Below are 12,953 nucleotides of genomic sequence, written 5' to 3'. Positions count from 1 at the left end.
TCAAGAATTAGTACCTGGCTGGGTGCAGTGGCTCACGCCTGTAATCCCAGCACTTTGGTAGGCCAAGGCAGGTGGATCACCTGAGGTCAGGAGTTTAAGAACAGCCTGGCCAACATGCTGAAACCCCAACTCTACTAAAAATACAAAAATTAGCCAGAGATGGTGCTAATTCTTGAAAGAAAGGAAATAAAAAAAGATTAAAGTGGAAATAAAGGAAACAGAGGAGAGAAAATAGAGAAAACTCACCAAAACTGAAAGTTGGTTTTTCAAAAGATGAAAAAAATTGACAAACCTTTAACTACATTTATTAAGAAAAAAGGATTCAAACTACTAAAACCAGAAATAAAAAGGAGATACCACTATGAATCTTACAGGAATAAAAAAGGTTTATAAGGGAATACTGAGAACTGTAGGCAAACAAATTATATAACCTAGATGAAATGAACAAATTTCATTTCAGAGAATCCAGCCCTGTGACCAGATTGCTGTAGAAGAGGGAATGCTTCCTAAATTCCAGAAGTCGCTGCAGGGATTCAGTTTAAACTTTCATGATATTCTAATCTTACCATCTCAAAAGTAGTTTTGTATCACGGGATCTAAAACAATGTACATCTGGCCAGGCACAGTGTCTCACACCTGTAATTCCAGCACTTTGGGTGGCCAAGGTGGGTGGATCACTTGAGATCAGGAGTTCGAGACCAGCCTCGCCAACATGGTAAAGCCCCATCTCTACTAAAAATACAAAAATTAGCCAGTGTGGTGGCACACGCCTGTAATCCCAGCTACTTGGGAGGCTGAGGCAGGAGAATCACTGGAATCTGGGAGGCAGAGGTTGCAGTAAGCCAAGATCACGCCACCACACTCCAGCCTAGGCGACAGAGTGAGACCCTATCTCAAAAACAAAAAACAATGTATATCTCAAAATCTTTCTCAGAACATGGTGCCAATTATTTCTTTTAAGCTGAAATAATTTTTACCTTGGGGGTTATAAGAACCTCCATAATCAGTAAGATGACAGAAAACTTTAAAGTATTTCAGATCTTAAACCAGAATTCCTCTAAGATTTCAAAACATGGTCCATATTTTATGTTATATTTCTATAAATACAATCAAAGCTTACCATTGTACAGTACTAATCTCAACTGGTTCTAGATTTAAGCAATTAGTTTGAAAAAATTAGGAATGAGAATAAGAAAGTCCTTTCGAAACAATCCTTAGATAGTTAAGAGTCCATCTCCAAATGGTCCAACTTGCAAATAATAAAGGATGATTTAATTTGGAAAATACTCAAGAGTAGCTCTGAGAAATCCTAAATTTAAAACTTAAAATTAAAATATCTATCATTATTCAGATTTTAGTAGGAGAGAAAGATAGGTAGCCTATAAGATTAACCTTCCCTAAAAGCAAGCTCAGAGGAAAAGAGGAGGGAGGAGAAAAGGAAATTCACTGCAGTACTGGTGGCCTCAACCCCTTTATGAAAACACATGTTCTTATTTGATGTTACACTATTCTGATTTATGTTGAAGATTTGAAAACCAAAGGAAAAAGGTCAACTAAAAATATTTAAAGGAAAAAAATGTGAGAATGAATCAAATGATAAAATCATGAAGAAAACAAGAAATAAAAGACATCAGATAACCTTTGTAAAATTACTAAAATTAAAAGAATTCATTTTGCACTTTGTGTTCACAAAGGGAAATGAGGCTCCATCAAACCCTGCAGAGCACAAGAGGAAGCAGGTTGTTTGCTCAGGCATCAGCAGAAATACGCCCCGAAGAACTACCCTCAGTTTCTTCTATATCGTGTCCAGGAAGGAAAAGCAAAGCTCTGCAAAATGCTGAAGATTTTAGAAGTATAACGGTGCTTAGGAAAGATCACTGGTCTGGTGTTGCAGTAGCCCCAGTGTTGAGAGACACGCTAGGCTTCTAGGAGGAGAAAAATAGAAAGGGAGGAAGAAGTAGGAAGGGGAAGGAAAGGGTGGAAAAGCACAGGTCATTAGTAAACAGCAAGTTCAATATCACAAGATGCTCATAAACCCAAGCTATTAATGAAGTTGGTTTGCTCTCAGGACTATAGATTACATTCTGAAGGAAACAGAAATGGGAATTTTTTAAATGGCATTGAATTAGATGCTCCAGGTAGTGATGGCCAAATTAGAATGAAGTCACCACTGCTCCAAAAACATGCACTGTCATCCCCTCCCTCCACCTTCCCTCCCCAATAAAACATGCATATTTTCAGTAAAGTATCTTTTTTTTTTTCTTTTTTTTTTTTGAGACGGAGTCTTGCTCTGTCGACCAGGCTGGAGTACAGTGGTACGGTCTCGGCTCACTGCAACCTCTGCCTCCCAGGTTCAAGCGATTCTTCTGCCTCAGCCTCCCAAGTAGCTGGGACTACAGGCACGTGCCACCACGTCCAGCTAATTTTTGTATTTTTAGTAGAGATGGGGTTTCACCATATTGGCCGGGCTGGTCTCAAACTTCCAACCTCAGGTGATCCACCCGCCTCGGTCTCCCAAAAGTGCTGGGATTACAGGTGTGAGCCACCATGCCCGGCCAACTATCTATTTCTTTTTATTTTTTTAAATTTTTTTATTATTTTATTTTGAGATGGAGTTTCACTCTTGTTGTCCAGGCTGGAGTGCAATGGCGGGATCTCGGCTCACTGCAACCTCCGCCTCCCGGGTTCAAGTGATTCTCCTGCCTCAGCCTCCCGAGTAGCTGGGATTACAGGCATGCGCCACAATGCCCGGCTAATTTTGTATTTTTAGTAGAGTCAGGGTTTCTCCATGTTGGTCAGGCTGGTCTTGAACTCCCGGCCTCAGGTGATCCACCCGCCTCGGCCTCCCAAAGTGCTGGGATTACAGGCGTGAGCCACTGCGCCCGGCCTCAAGTACCTATTTTAACAGTTGAGTGGTTAAATTCAGAACTCAAACAACCCAGGTGTGCAAACTATATGCTACCTAAGGGCAGAGCGGTATCCAAGAACAGAACGACCTACTCTCATAATGTCATGGGCAGTTCATAAAGAGCCAGGTTCTTTTTTGTCAAGGGAATCCTGAAACAGTGAGGGCCAGGATACAGTTTTTACTCTTCTATTCTGTACTACTAAGACCTGGCAGCAGTAAGCACCTGCTACACAGAGTATGAGTCTCTTCTGGTCAGGCGTGACTTCCTACTAGAGAAGAAATCTACTCTTGTTTTTGTAGTTGTTTCCTTCCTGGATGAAAATGGCATCCAGTCTTTCAACTGCCTAATCAAATCAATCCCCTCCAGCCTTTCCTTACCCTGGTTAACTATTTCCTGGTTAAAGAAAGCTGAATTTACTCATTTTTTAAAAGTTCGTGTTCAGACTTCTCCTTTAATCATGGGGATAGTTGCATAAATGTTTTCTTAAAAACCACATCACATAGATGACTGCTTTCAAAGCAGACACAGAAAGTTAATACTACATTTGACTGAGATTATCAAAGAAATACAAAAACATCAGTTCACAAAACTGGAAGATAAAGTGGCATTTCTGGTTGCTTCTAGCTTCTAAAGTAAAGAATTCCTAATTTATTAAGTTGCTAATAAGGATGTAAATGTCACTTGGTAAACATTCACAACAAAAAGAACTTGGTCATCAAAAAAACTGATGTATAAATATATACACAACTTTCCTATGGTCACAGAATAAAGAGTAAATCCTAGAATAGCTGCTATTGCTAACAGAAGGATTTCTGGAAGCCCTATAGAAATCCTGTGGTGGCTCAGAGAAGGGCTTCTCATAGCTGAGGTATGCATATAAGAGAAATACAGAAATACGACAAATCTAGTAACTACCTCCAATGCAATAATATGAATCAAATGTATGGCCCAGTTAAGAGCACACTTGTAGGAAACAATGGGATTGATCATTAGAAGTCAACTCATTTGGGTTAGCAGTGTTGGCCTGATCACAACTGCAAAGTAAATGCAGGTATTTATGAAAATAAAACAGGCAACACTCATGTCAGCTACTTAAGAAAATATTTATATGGTATATCCCTGGGACTCCTGCTACTGCTTTGAGAATTTTGCTCACTATAAAGACATTGGGGCAGGGGGTTCGTGCTGGTTATGAGACAGGAACCCACAGGAACTCAGTGCTAACTGAAAAAATATCAAAACCCTAGTAAAGAGCTAAGAGTTCAGTTAGAAGTAAATTTCAAAAGCAACAGTTAAGGGAAAGATAAAGGAAACACACTGGGGGCAAAATTAATAACTCCTAACATTGAACTGTAGAAAGCTAAATGCAATGTGATTCAGGGAAGAGATCTGCTGTTTTAAAGAGCTGTAGTGGCCAAATTCCTCCCATGTAACATATTTTGGTGATTATTATTCTGCATCTACAAAAGTATTTTAAGGTTGATCCAGTTCTTGTGTGGTACAGCTCCAATAAATATTCAAAAAATATCAAAGGAAACTCATTATTCTCCTTCCATTGTTGGAGATTTTACATGGCAATGTCCTGGGTTTAAACACATCCAACAAGAACACTACCACCCTCAGAAATAATTCATATGCTTCCATTAATAATGCTCTTCAAAGGAGATTATCAAGGTGTTCATTGTAAGTGCATCACCTACACATTTGGAGAATCCCGGGAATCACTTACCTGTAGTATCGCTCCCTTCTATTCCATGACCACCATTGGCTAGCAGTGTTGGTTTAGAAGATGGAGTATCTGCAACAATGACAAATAATTACCCATTGTGACAGACAGAAAAATGAAAAACAGATCCAACCACTGTCTTATTAATGGAGTTTTTCTCACTCTTTGTAGCATTAGGTTAAAGCAATTGAAAACTGTTCAAAATTTAAAGATTTAATAAAAGTAAACCCAGAAACAGAACAGAGCAGAATCATTAATTCCTAGGGCACCCAAGCTCTTTTAAGTACCAGTTCCACAGGACAGCTCTTCGTAATAGCAAGTCTAAATCTTTTTCATTCTGTAAATTGTCAAAGATTACCATTAAATTCAGTAAAACCATCATGGAGCAACACAGGTTTAGTATCAGCAATTCAAATCCAAATCAAACGCTCCAAGAATACGAGGGCATTTGTTTTATTATTATTTTTGAGATGGGGTTTTGCTCTTGTCACCCAGGCTGGAGTGCCGTGGTGCGATCTCGGCTCACTGTAACCTCTGTCTTCTGGGTTCGAGCTATTCTCCTGCCTCAGCCTCCCGAGTAGGTGGGATTGCAGGCACCTGCCACCATGCCCAGTTAATTTTTGTATTTTTAGTAGAAATGGGGTTTCACCATGTTGGCCAGGCTGGGCTCAAACTCCTGACCTCAGGTTATTCACTGCTTTGGCCTCCCAAAGTGCTGGAATTACAGGTGTGAGCCACTATGCCCGGCTGAGGCCATTTATTAATTACTTATTAATTCCCACACAGGAAATCCAGGGTACCATCATTGCTTCTGGATGAGGATTGCATCAGCTGGAGGTAACCAGATGTACTTCTGGAAGCAGAGGACTCCTTTTTTTTTAAGGAAATTAGTTGTATCTCATTCCCTAATGACTAACGATGTTGAGCATAGTTTCATGTGTTTCTCTGCCATCCCTTTGTCTTCTTTGGTGACTTGAATGGTCAAAATTTTTGACTATTTTAAAATTGAACTGTTTATTTTCCTATTATTGAATTTTAAAATTCTTTATGTATTCCAAATATCAGTCCTTTATCAGATAAATTTTGTAAAATTTCTTCTCTGTTTTAACTTATACTGTATTTTCATTTACTTAACTGTGTCTTTAAAATAGCAAAAGTTTTAATTTTATGAAGTAGGTCACAGGATTTTTTTCCCCATGTTTTCCTCTAGAAGTCTTATAGTTTTCATATTTACATTTCACATTGAGGCCTATGGTACATTTGGAGTGAAATTTTGTATATGGTATAATGATGTGGGTCTAAGTTTCTATTCCTGTACATTGACACCTAATTATTACAGAATCATTTGTTGAAAAAGTCATCTGTATTCTATTGAATTGCCTTTGCACCTTTGTAAAACAAAAAAAATCAACTGACCATATTACATTTTGGTTTATTTCTGGGCTGTTCTGTTCCATCAATTTATAAGTCTATCCATTTTGCCAATACCACCCTGTCTTGATTACTGTATCTGTCTTGAGAAGGAGTCTCTCTCTGTCGCCCAGCCTGGAGTGCAGTGGCGTGATCTTGGCGCACTGCAACCTCCACCTCCTGGTTTCAAGAGATTCTCCTGCCTCAGCCTCCCCAAGTAGCTGAGATTACAGGCAGGTGCCACCACGTCCAGCTAATTTTTTTTGTATTTTTAGTAGAGACGGGGGTTTCACTATGTTAGCCAGCTGGTCTCGAACTCTTGACCTCAGGTGATCCGCCTGCCTCAGCCTCCCAAAGTGCTGAAATTACAGGCATGAGCCACCAGGCCCAGCCATAAGTCTTAAATAAGGTAATATGAGCCCTCCAACTTGTTTCTTTTCCAAAAATGTTTTTGTTTTGTTTTGTTTTGTTTTTGAGACAGGGTCTCATTCTGTCACTCAGGCTGGAGTGCAGTAGTGCGATCGTGGCTCACTGAAGCCTCGACCTCTCAGGCTCAAGCTATCCTGCTACCTCAGCCTCCCAAGTAGCTGGGCCCACAGGTGCATGCTACCACACCTGGATAATTTTTCATTATTATTATTTTTTGGAAAAATGGGGTCTCCCTATGTTTCCCAGACTGGTCGCAAACTCCTGACCTCAAGCAAACCTCCCACCTTGGCCTCCCAAAGTGTTAGTATTATAGGTGTGAGTCACTGCGCCTGGCCTTGTTTTATTTCTTTGCTTTTCCATATAAATTTTAGAATCAGTTTTTGATTTATACTAAAATTCTTGATGGGATCTTATATGCAATTGCATATAAGACTATATAGATCAATTTGGGGATGTACGACTTTTTCTGAAAGTCTCTGGCTATATCTAACATTTTAGCAACCAGTCTAGCTCTGCAGTCACCTTGCTGACTCAAGAATTTAGAGATATTATTCCTAAGACAATAAGTAAATATCTACAATATATACTGCTAAAATAAAAAATGCAAGATTTTACTTTGGAAGACCACAAACATGCTGTCCAACACCTTAGTCCTCATAAATACAAGGCAGAAATCTTTCACACAAGCTTCTCATTGAAAAGATCATTCTGTTACTTAAGAGGAATGGCCAAAGAGAACAATGTAAAAGAACAAGACAGTCCAAAACCGAATATAATTTAAATAAAAGAAGGAAATAATGGAAGGAAAGACAATGGAATTCTGTTACATGCCCACTGTGTAACATATACCCTGCTAAGTCTTCACAAACTGCATTTTACTTATCCAGAGAGATGCCATAAATATGCTCCATCCCACATTTGGCATAAGTAAATTCCCTTTCACATTCACACAATAAGTTTATAAGGTTTATTCTTCCTCGCTCAAGAAAGAATGCATATTTTAAAAAACTTGCTTCATTTAAAAAATGCATATTATAAGAAAATGGAAATTACAAAAACTGATATCCTGCGAGTGGTATAAGAGCAGCTACTAGAGTGATAAAACCTTTTAAAATTTGATAACCAGTGTTGACAAGGGTAATTTCATTACATCATCTGGGGGAATGTAAACAGGAACAACCTTTTTATGAGACAAATTGGCAGCCTATCAAATTCTGCAATACTCAACTCAATAATCCGTTTTAGGTATTTAGTTCACAAAGAGATATAAAAGTATAAAAAAGTGAATATAAACAGAATGTTTATTATGGCATTGCTTAAAAACAGCAAATGTCCACCAACAGATTCATTATAATATTGTAAAATAGTATACAGTAATAAAAGAAATGAGAGCACTTCGTGTTACCGATACGGGAAGATAACAGGCATCTAATAGCTAAATATAGATAAAGGCCAGGACACCCTAGAGTGTGTCTGTAGTCCCATTTATTGGGGAGGCTAAGGCAGAGGGGTGTCTTGAGTCCAGGAATTTGAGACCAGCCTGGGCAACACAGTGTGACCCCATCTCTAAAAAAAAAAAAAAAAAAATTAGCTGGGTGTGGTGGCACACGCCTATAGTATTTATCTCTTAATAAAAAAATAAAAGAATAAAATAAAGAACCTGGCCGGGTGCAGTGGCTCAAGTCTGTAATCCCAGCACTTTGGGAGGCCGAGGCAGGTGGATCACTTGAGGTCAGGAGTTCGAGACCTGCCTGGCCAACATGGTGAAACCCCATATCTACTAAAATACAAAAAATTAGCCGGCGTAGTGGCATATGAATTACAACTACTCCGGAGGCTGAAGCATGAGAATTGCTTGAACCTGGGAGGCAGAGTCCAGCTTGGGCGACAGAGCAAGACTCCTTCTCCAAAAAAAAAAAAAAAAAAACTTCATTCCCATATATTTACCTATGTGATTAGGGTTTCTTCACTACGATAGCTACAAAAACAGGAAAAATTGCTCAATCCTATTTCATAAGAGAAAGAAATATTGATCCACAGACCCATGATCTAACTGAGAAAAATAACAGACCCCATCATCTCATAAGAAAAGCATTTCCAATAAAATTCAACTTTTATAGTAGTAACATCAAAAATTACAACATATGTAGGCCAGGCACAGTGGCTCACACCTGTAATCCCAGCAATTTGGGAAGCCAAGGTGAGTGGATCACTTGAGGCCAGGAATTCGAGACCAGCCTGGTCAACAGAGTGAAGCCCTGTCTCTACTCTTCTTGAGGAAACAAATAGGATTAAGTGAAAATGAAGGGCGATTTAAAAAAAACATAATACATGTGATTGACTGATAAATTTCCTCTGGACCAAGTTAAAACACGGAACCTTATTGTTACAGGAACTTGAAAAATTAAAATTTAAGTTTACATACATATTTAGTAGCAGAAACATGGTAACACAATCAAGAAAAAACTTTCAAGCATAAAAATGTATTACATTAGGATAAAAGTCTGAGACATGTTATGGAAATAAGAGTTCAAGGACTCAGAAGAAGAATTTAAATTTCCAATGATAAAGAACAGCTTGTTCGTATATTTTTAAACTAGATGATGGAAATCAAAATGTTCTATATTTAGAAGCATTTGGATACATTTAGCAGAATGAGGTAACTTATTTTTATGCGGCAAAAGTAAAACATTCTCAAAATTCCATGTTTTACAACTAAACTTTTGTTACAAAATTTTAGACGTAAACTTAATGTACAAAGAGACAGAATTTCTCAGAATTCTGAGTATGTGACCAAAAGTTAAGACCACTACTTTAGACCAAGTTAAAAAGAAAGCTTCATATATACAGACAGAAAATTTTCTAAGATAATAAAGTAAAAAAAGCAGTTAAAATTCATACCGGTTGATTTCATTTGTATGAAACTAAAGCCACTAAATTTTTTATTGTATGTTTGTAACTCCAAAGAACAAAGTCTTAAAAGATCTACCCTTCTTGAGGAAATAAATAGGATTACATGAAAATGAAGAGTTGTTCTTTGTTTTTGTTTGAGACAGAGTCTAGTTCTATCGCCAAGACTGGAGTGCAGTGGCGCAATCTCATCTCACTGTAACCTCTGTCTTCTGGTTCAAGCGATTCTCCTGTCTCAACCTCCCAAGTAGCTGGTAGCTGGGACTACAGGCACGCACCACCACTCTTGGCTAATTTTGTATCTTTATTAGAGACAGGTTTTCACCATATTGGCCAGGCTGATCTCAAACTCCTGACCTCAAGTGATCTGCCTGCCTCAGCCTCCCAAAGTGTTAGAATTACAGGTGTGAGCCATGGCACCCGGCAAAGATTTTGACTTAATTTTTAAGAAAGAGGGTTTTGCTCTGTTGCCCAGGCTGGTATGCAGTGGTATAATCACACCTCACTGTAACCTCAAAATGCTGGGTTCAAATGATCCTCCCCTCCCTCAGCCTCCCAGAATGTGGGACAACAGGTATGCACCACCACAGTCGGCTATTTTATTTATTTGAGACGGAGTCTCCCTCTGTCGCCCAAGCTGGAGTGCAGTGGCACAATCTTGGCTCAATGCAACCTCCGCCTCCCATGTTCAAGCGATTCTCGTGCCTCAGCCTCCTGAGTAGCTAGGGCTACAGGCGCGTGTCACCATGCCCGGCTAATTTTTTGTGTTTTTAGTAGAAACGGGGTTTCACCATGTTGGCCAGGCTGGCCTCTAACTCCTGACCTCAGGTGATTCACCTGCCTCGGCCTCCCAAAGTGCTGGGATTACAGGAGTGAGCTACCACGCCCAGCCAATTTTATTTTTATAAAGACAGGGTCTCACTAAGTTGCTCAGGCTGGTCTCAAACTCCTGGGCTCAAGTGATACTCCTGCCTCAGTCTCCCAAGTAGCTGGGACTACAGGCATGAGCCACCACGATTAGCCTCATCCACTGTGCTTTAATTCAATACTACTTTATTTATTTTGTTGCTCAAATTTTTCCAGTGTTGAAAACGGGGAACTCTTTCAGTTGACTCCTGCGTCCCTTTGACATACTATCTCTGTCATGGTGGGCTTTGGAGCATAACTCCCAAACAGTCTTTTTATAAATGATCTGTGGAATTAAAGGCAAATTTTTTTCCAGTGAAGAGCATAAATGAGAGATTTAATTGTGAATAATATGTATAATGGAAGTCTTATTTGCACACACCTGTTTACTTTCTCCCTGCCTTTCCTCCTGCCTCAGCCTCCCAAGTAGCTAAGACTACAGGCATGCACCACCACACCCAGTCCATTTTTTATTTTTTTTCTTTGTAGAGATGCAGTCTTGCTGTGTTGCCCGGGCTGGTTTTAAACTCCTGGCTTCAAGTACTCTTCCTGCCTCTGCCTCCCAAAGAGCTAGAATTACAAGTGTGAGTCACCATGCCCAGCCTCCCTGGTATTTTTGACCTAAAATGTGCAAAAGGGAATTTCTGATTCATAAAATGTGACTTTCATATAAGAGGCAGCAGAACACATTTCAACTGGCTTGGAAACCAGAAAATTATTCAAAAGCTATTTGCTTAGATACTAAAATATAAAATAGTAGGTGAAAGTTGGATTAGATACAGGATATATATATAGCCTCCAAGTATCTCCTCACAAATTACTTATTCATTACAAAGAGAAAAATATAAATTTTACAGTAAAGAGGCTGGGCGTGGTAGCTCATGTCTGTAATCCTAGCACTTTGGGAGGGTGGGGAAAGCAGATGGCTTGAGCCCAGGAGTTCAAGACAAGCCTGGGTAACATCGCAAAACCCTGTCTCTATAAAAAAAAAAAAAAAATACAAAAATTAACCAGGTGGCCAGGGGTGGTGGCTCACACTTGTGATCCCAGCACTTTGGGAGACCGACGCAGGCAGATCACATGAGGTCAGGAGTTCGACACCAGCCTGGCCAACATGGTGAAACCCCCGTCTCTACTAAAATATAAAATTAGCCAGGTGTGGTGGTGTGCACCTGTAATCCCAGCTACTCGGGAGGCTGAGGCAGGAGAATCACTTGAACCCAGGAGGCAGAGGTTGCAGTGAGCCAAGATAGTGCCACTGCCCTCCAGACTGGGAGACAAAGTGAGACCCTGTCTAAAAAAAAAAAAAAAACCAGGCATGGTGGTGCATGCCTGCAGTCCCAGCTACTTGGGAGGCTGAGGCTGGAAGACTGCTTGAGCCTGGGGAGGTCAAGGCTGCAGTGAGCCAAGACTGTGCCACTGCACTCCAGCTAGGGTGACAGAGTAAGACCCTGTTTCTAAATAAATAAATAAAATGTTGTTTTTTTTAATTAAAAAAAATACAGTAAAGAAAACAGGCAGACACTAACAAGTGATGAAAGTTATCACCACCAATAATGTGTATAGTGACATCATGTGCTTCCTGATGTGGTGCACTTAGGACACACATCATATTTACATAGTACTACTGCCAAAAATGTGTAACTTGAATCTAATTATGAGAAAATGCCAGGCAAACCCAAATTAGGGGACTTCTAAAAAATAACTTGCCCATACTATTCAAAATATTAAGGTCATGAAAGACAAAGAAGAGCTGAGGAACTGTTCCAATTAAATGAGACTGAAGAGACATGAAAACTAATGTGATTCCAGATTCAACTGCAGACAAGAAGAAAAAAATTAGAAAGGAATGTGTTGAATCTGTTGGGACAACTGATGACAATGAAATAAGGTTCGTGGATAGACAGGAGTACCTCATCAACGTTTAACTTCTGATTTCTATCATCATATTCTTGTAATGTGCGAATGCCTAGTTCCTTGGGTAAAGAGATGTGAGTTCTACCATATGTTCTTAAATAATCCAAGGGGAAGGAAGTACATGTAAATATAAAGAGAATGATAAAGCAAATGTGCAAAACAGTAACAATTAATAAACCCGAGTAAAGGGTACGTGGTAGGTTCTTGGCTCTATTCTTGCAGTGTGAAGTTTAACAAAGTCATTCGCTTGCAGAATATTATTTAAGAGATGGGGCCAGGCGCGGTGGCTCAAGCCTGTAATCCCAGCACTTTGGGAGGCCGAGACGGGCGGATCACGAGGTCAGGAGATCGAGACCATCCTGGCTAATACGGTGAAACCCTGTCTCTACTTAAAAATACAAAAAAACTAGCCGGGCGACGAGGCGGGCGCCTGTAGTCCCAGCTACTTGGGAGGCTGAGGCAGGAGAATGGCGTAAACCCGGGAGGCGGGGTTTGCAGTGAGCTGAGATCCGGCCACTGCACTCCAGTCCGGGTGACAGAGCGAGACTCCGCCTCAAAAAAAAAAAAAAAAAAAAAATCAGAAGCTGTAGATCTGGGCGCGGTGGCTCACGCCTGTAATCCCAGCACTTTGGGAGGAGGCCAACGCGGGCGGATCATGAGGTGAAGAGATTGAGACCATCCTGGCCAACATGGTGAAACCCCGTCTCCCCTAAAAATACAAAAATTAGCTGGGCGTGGTGGCGCTT

The 12,953-nt window shown here is 40.0% G+C and overlaps 1 protein-coding gene across 16 annotated transcripts in view; it reads right to left on the bottom strand.

Annotated features, from left to right (window-relative positions):
• Positions 1-12,953, bottom strand: part of MAP4 (microtubule associated protein 4) — a 235,099-nt gene that overhangs the window by 123,133 nt on the left and 99,013 nt on the right. For 15 of the 16 annotated variants that reach the window (XR_001882164.1, XR_001882166.1, XR_001882165.1 and 12 more), the window contains exon 3: positions 4,639-4,707. Coding sequence is in view for 13 of the 16 variants with exons in the window: in XM_017855660.1 (XP_017711149.1) it covers positions 4,639-4,707 (69 nt within the window). In the remaining 3 variants the exon portion in view is untranslated. Of the gene's footprint in view, positions 1-456; positions 1,926-4,638; positions 4,708-12,953 lie in introns of those variants that run through there. The other variant, XM_017855677.1, reaches the window with a different exon arrangement.

The sequence above is a fragment of the Rhinopithecus bieti genome, unplaced genomic scaffold (assembly GCF_001698545.2).
Source record: "Rhinopithecus bieti isolate Rb0 unplaced genomic scaffold, ASM169854v2 scaffold_39746, whole genome shotgun sequence".
NCBI lineage: Eukaryota > Metazoa > Chordata > Mammalia > Primates > Cercopithecidae > Rhinopithecus > Rhinopithecus bieti.
The sequence above is the reverse complement of the archived record's forward strand: the minus strand, read 5'-3'. Positions and strand labels throughout refer to the sequence as shown.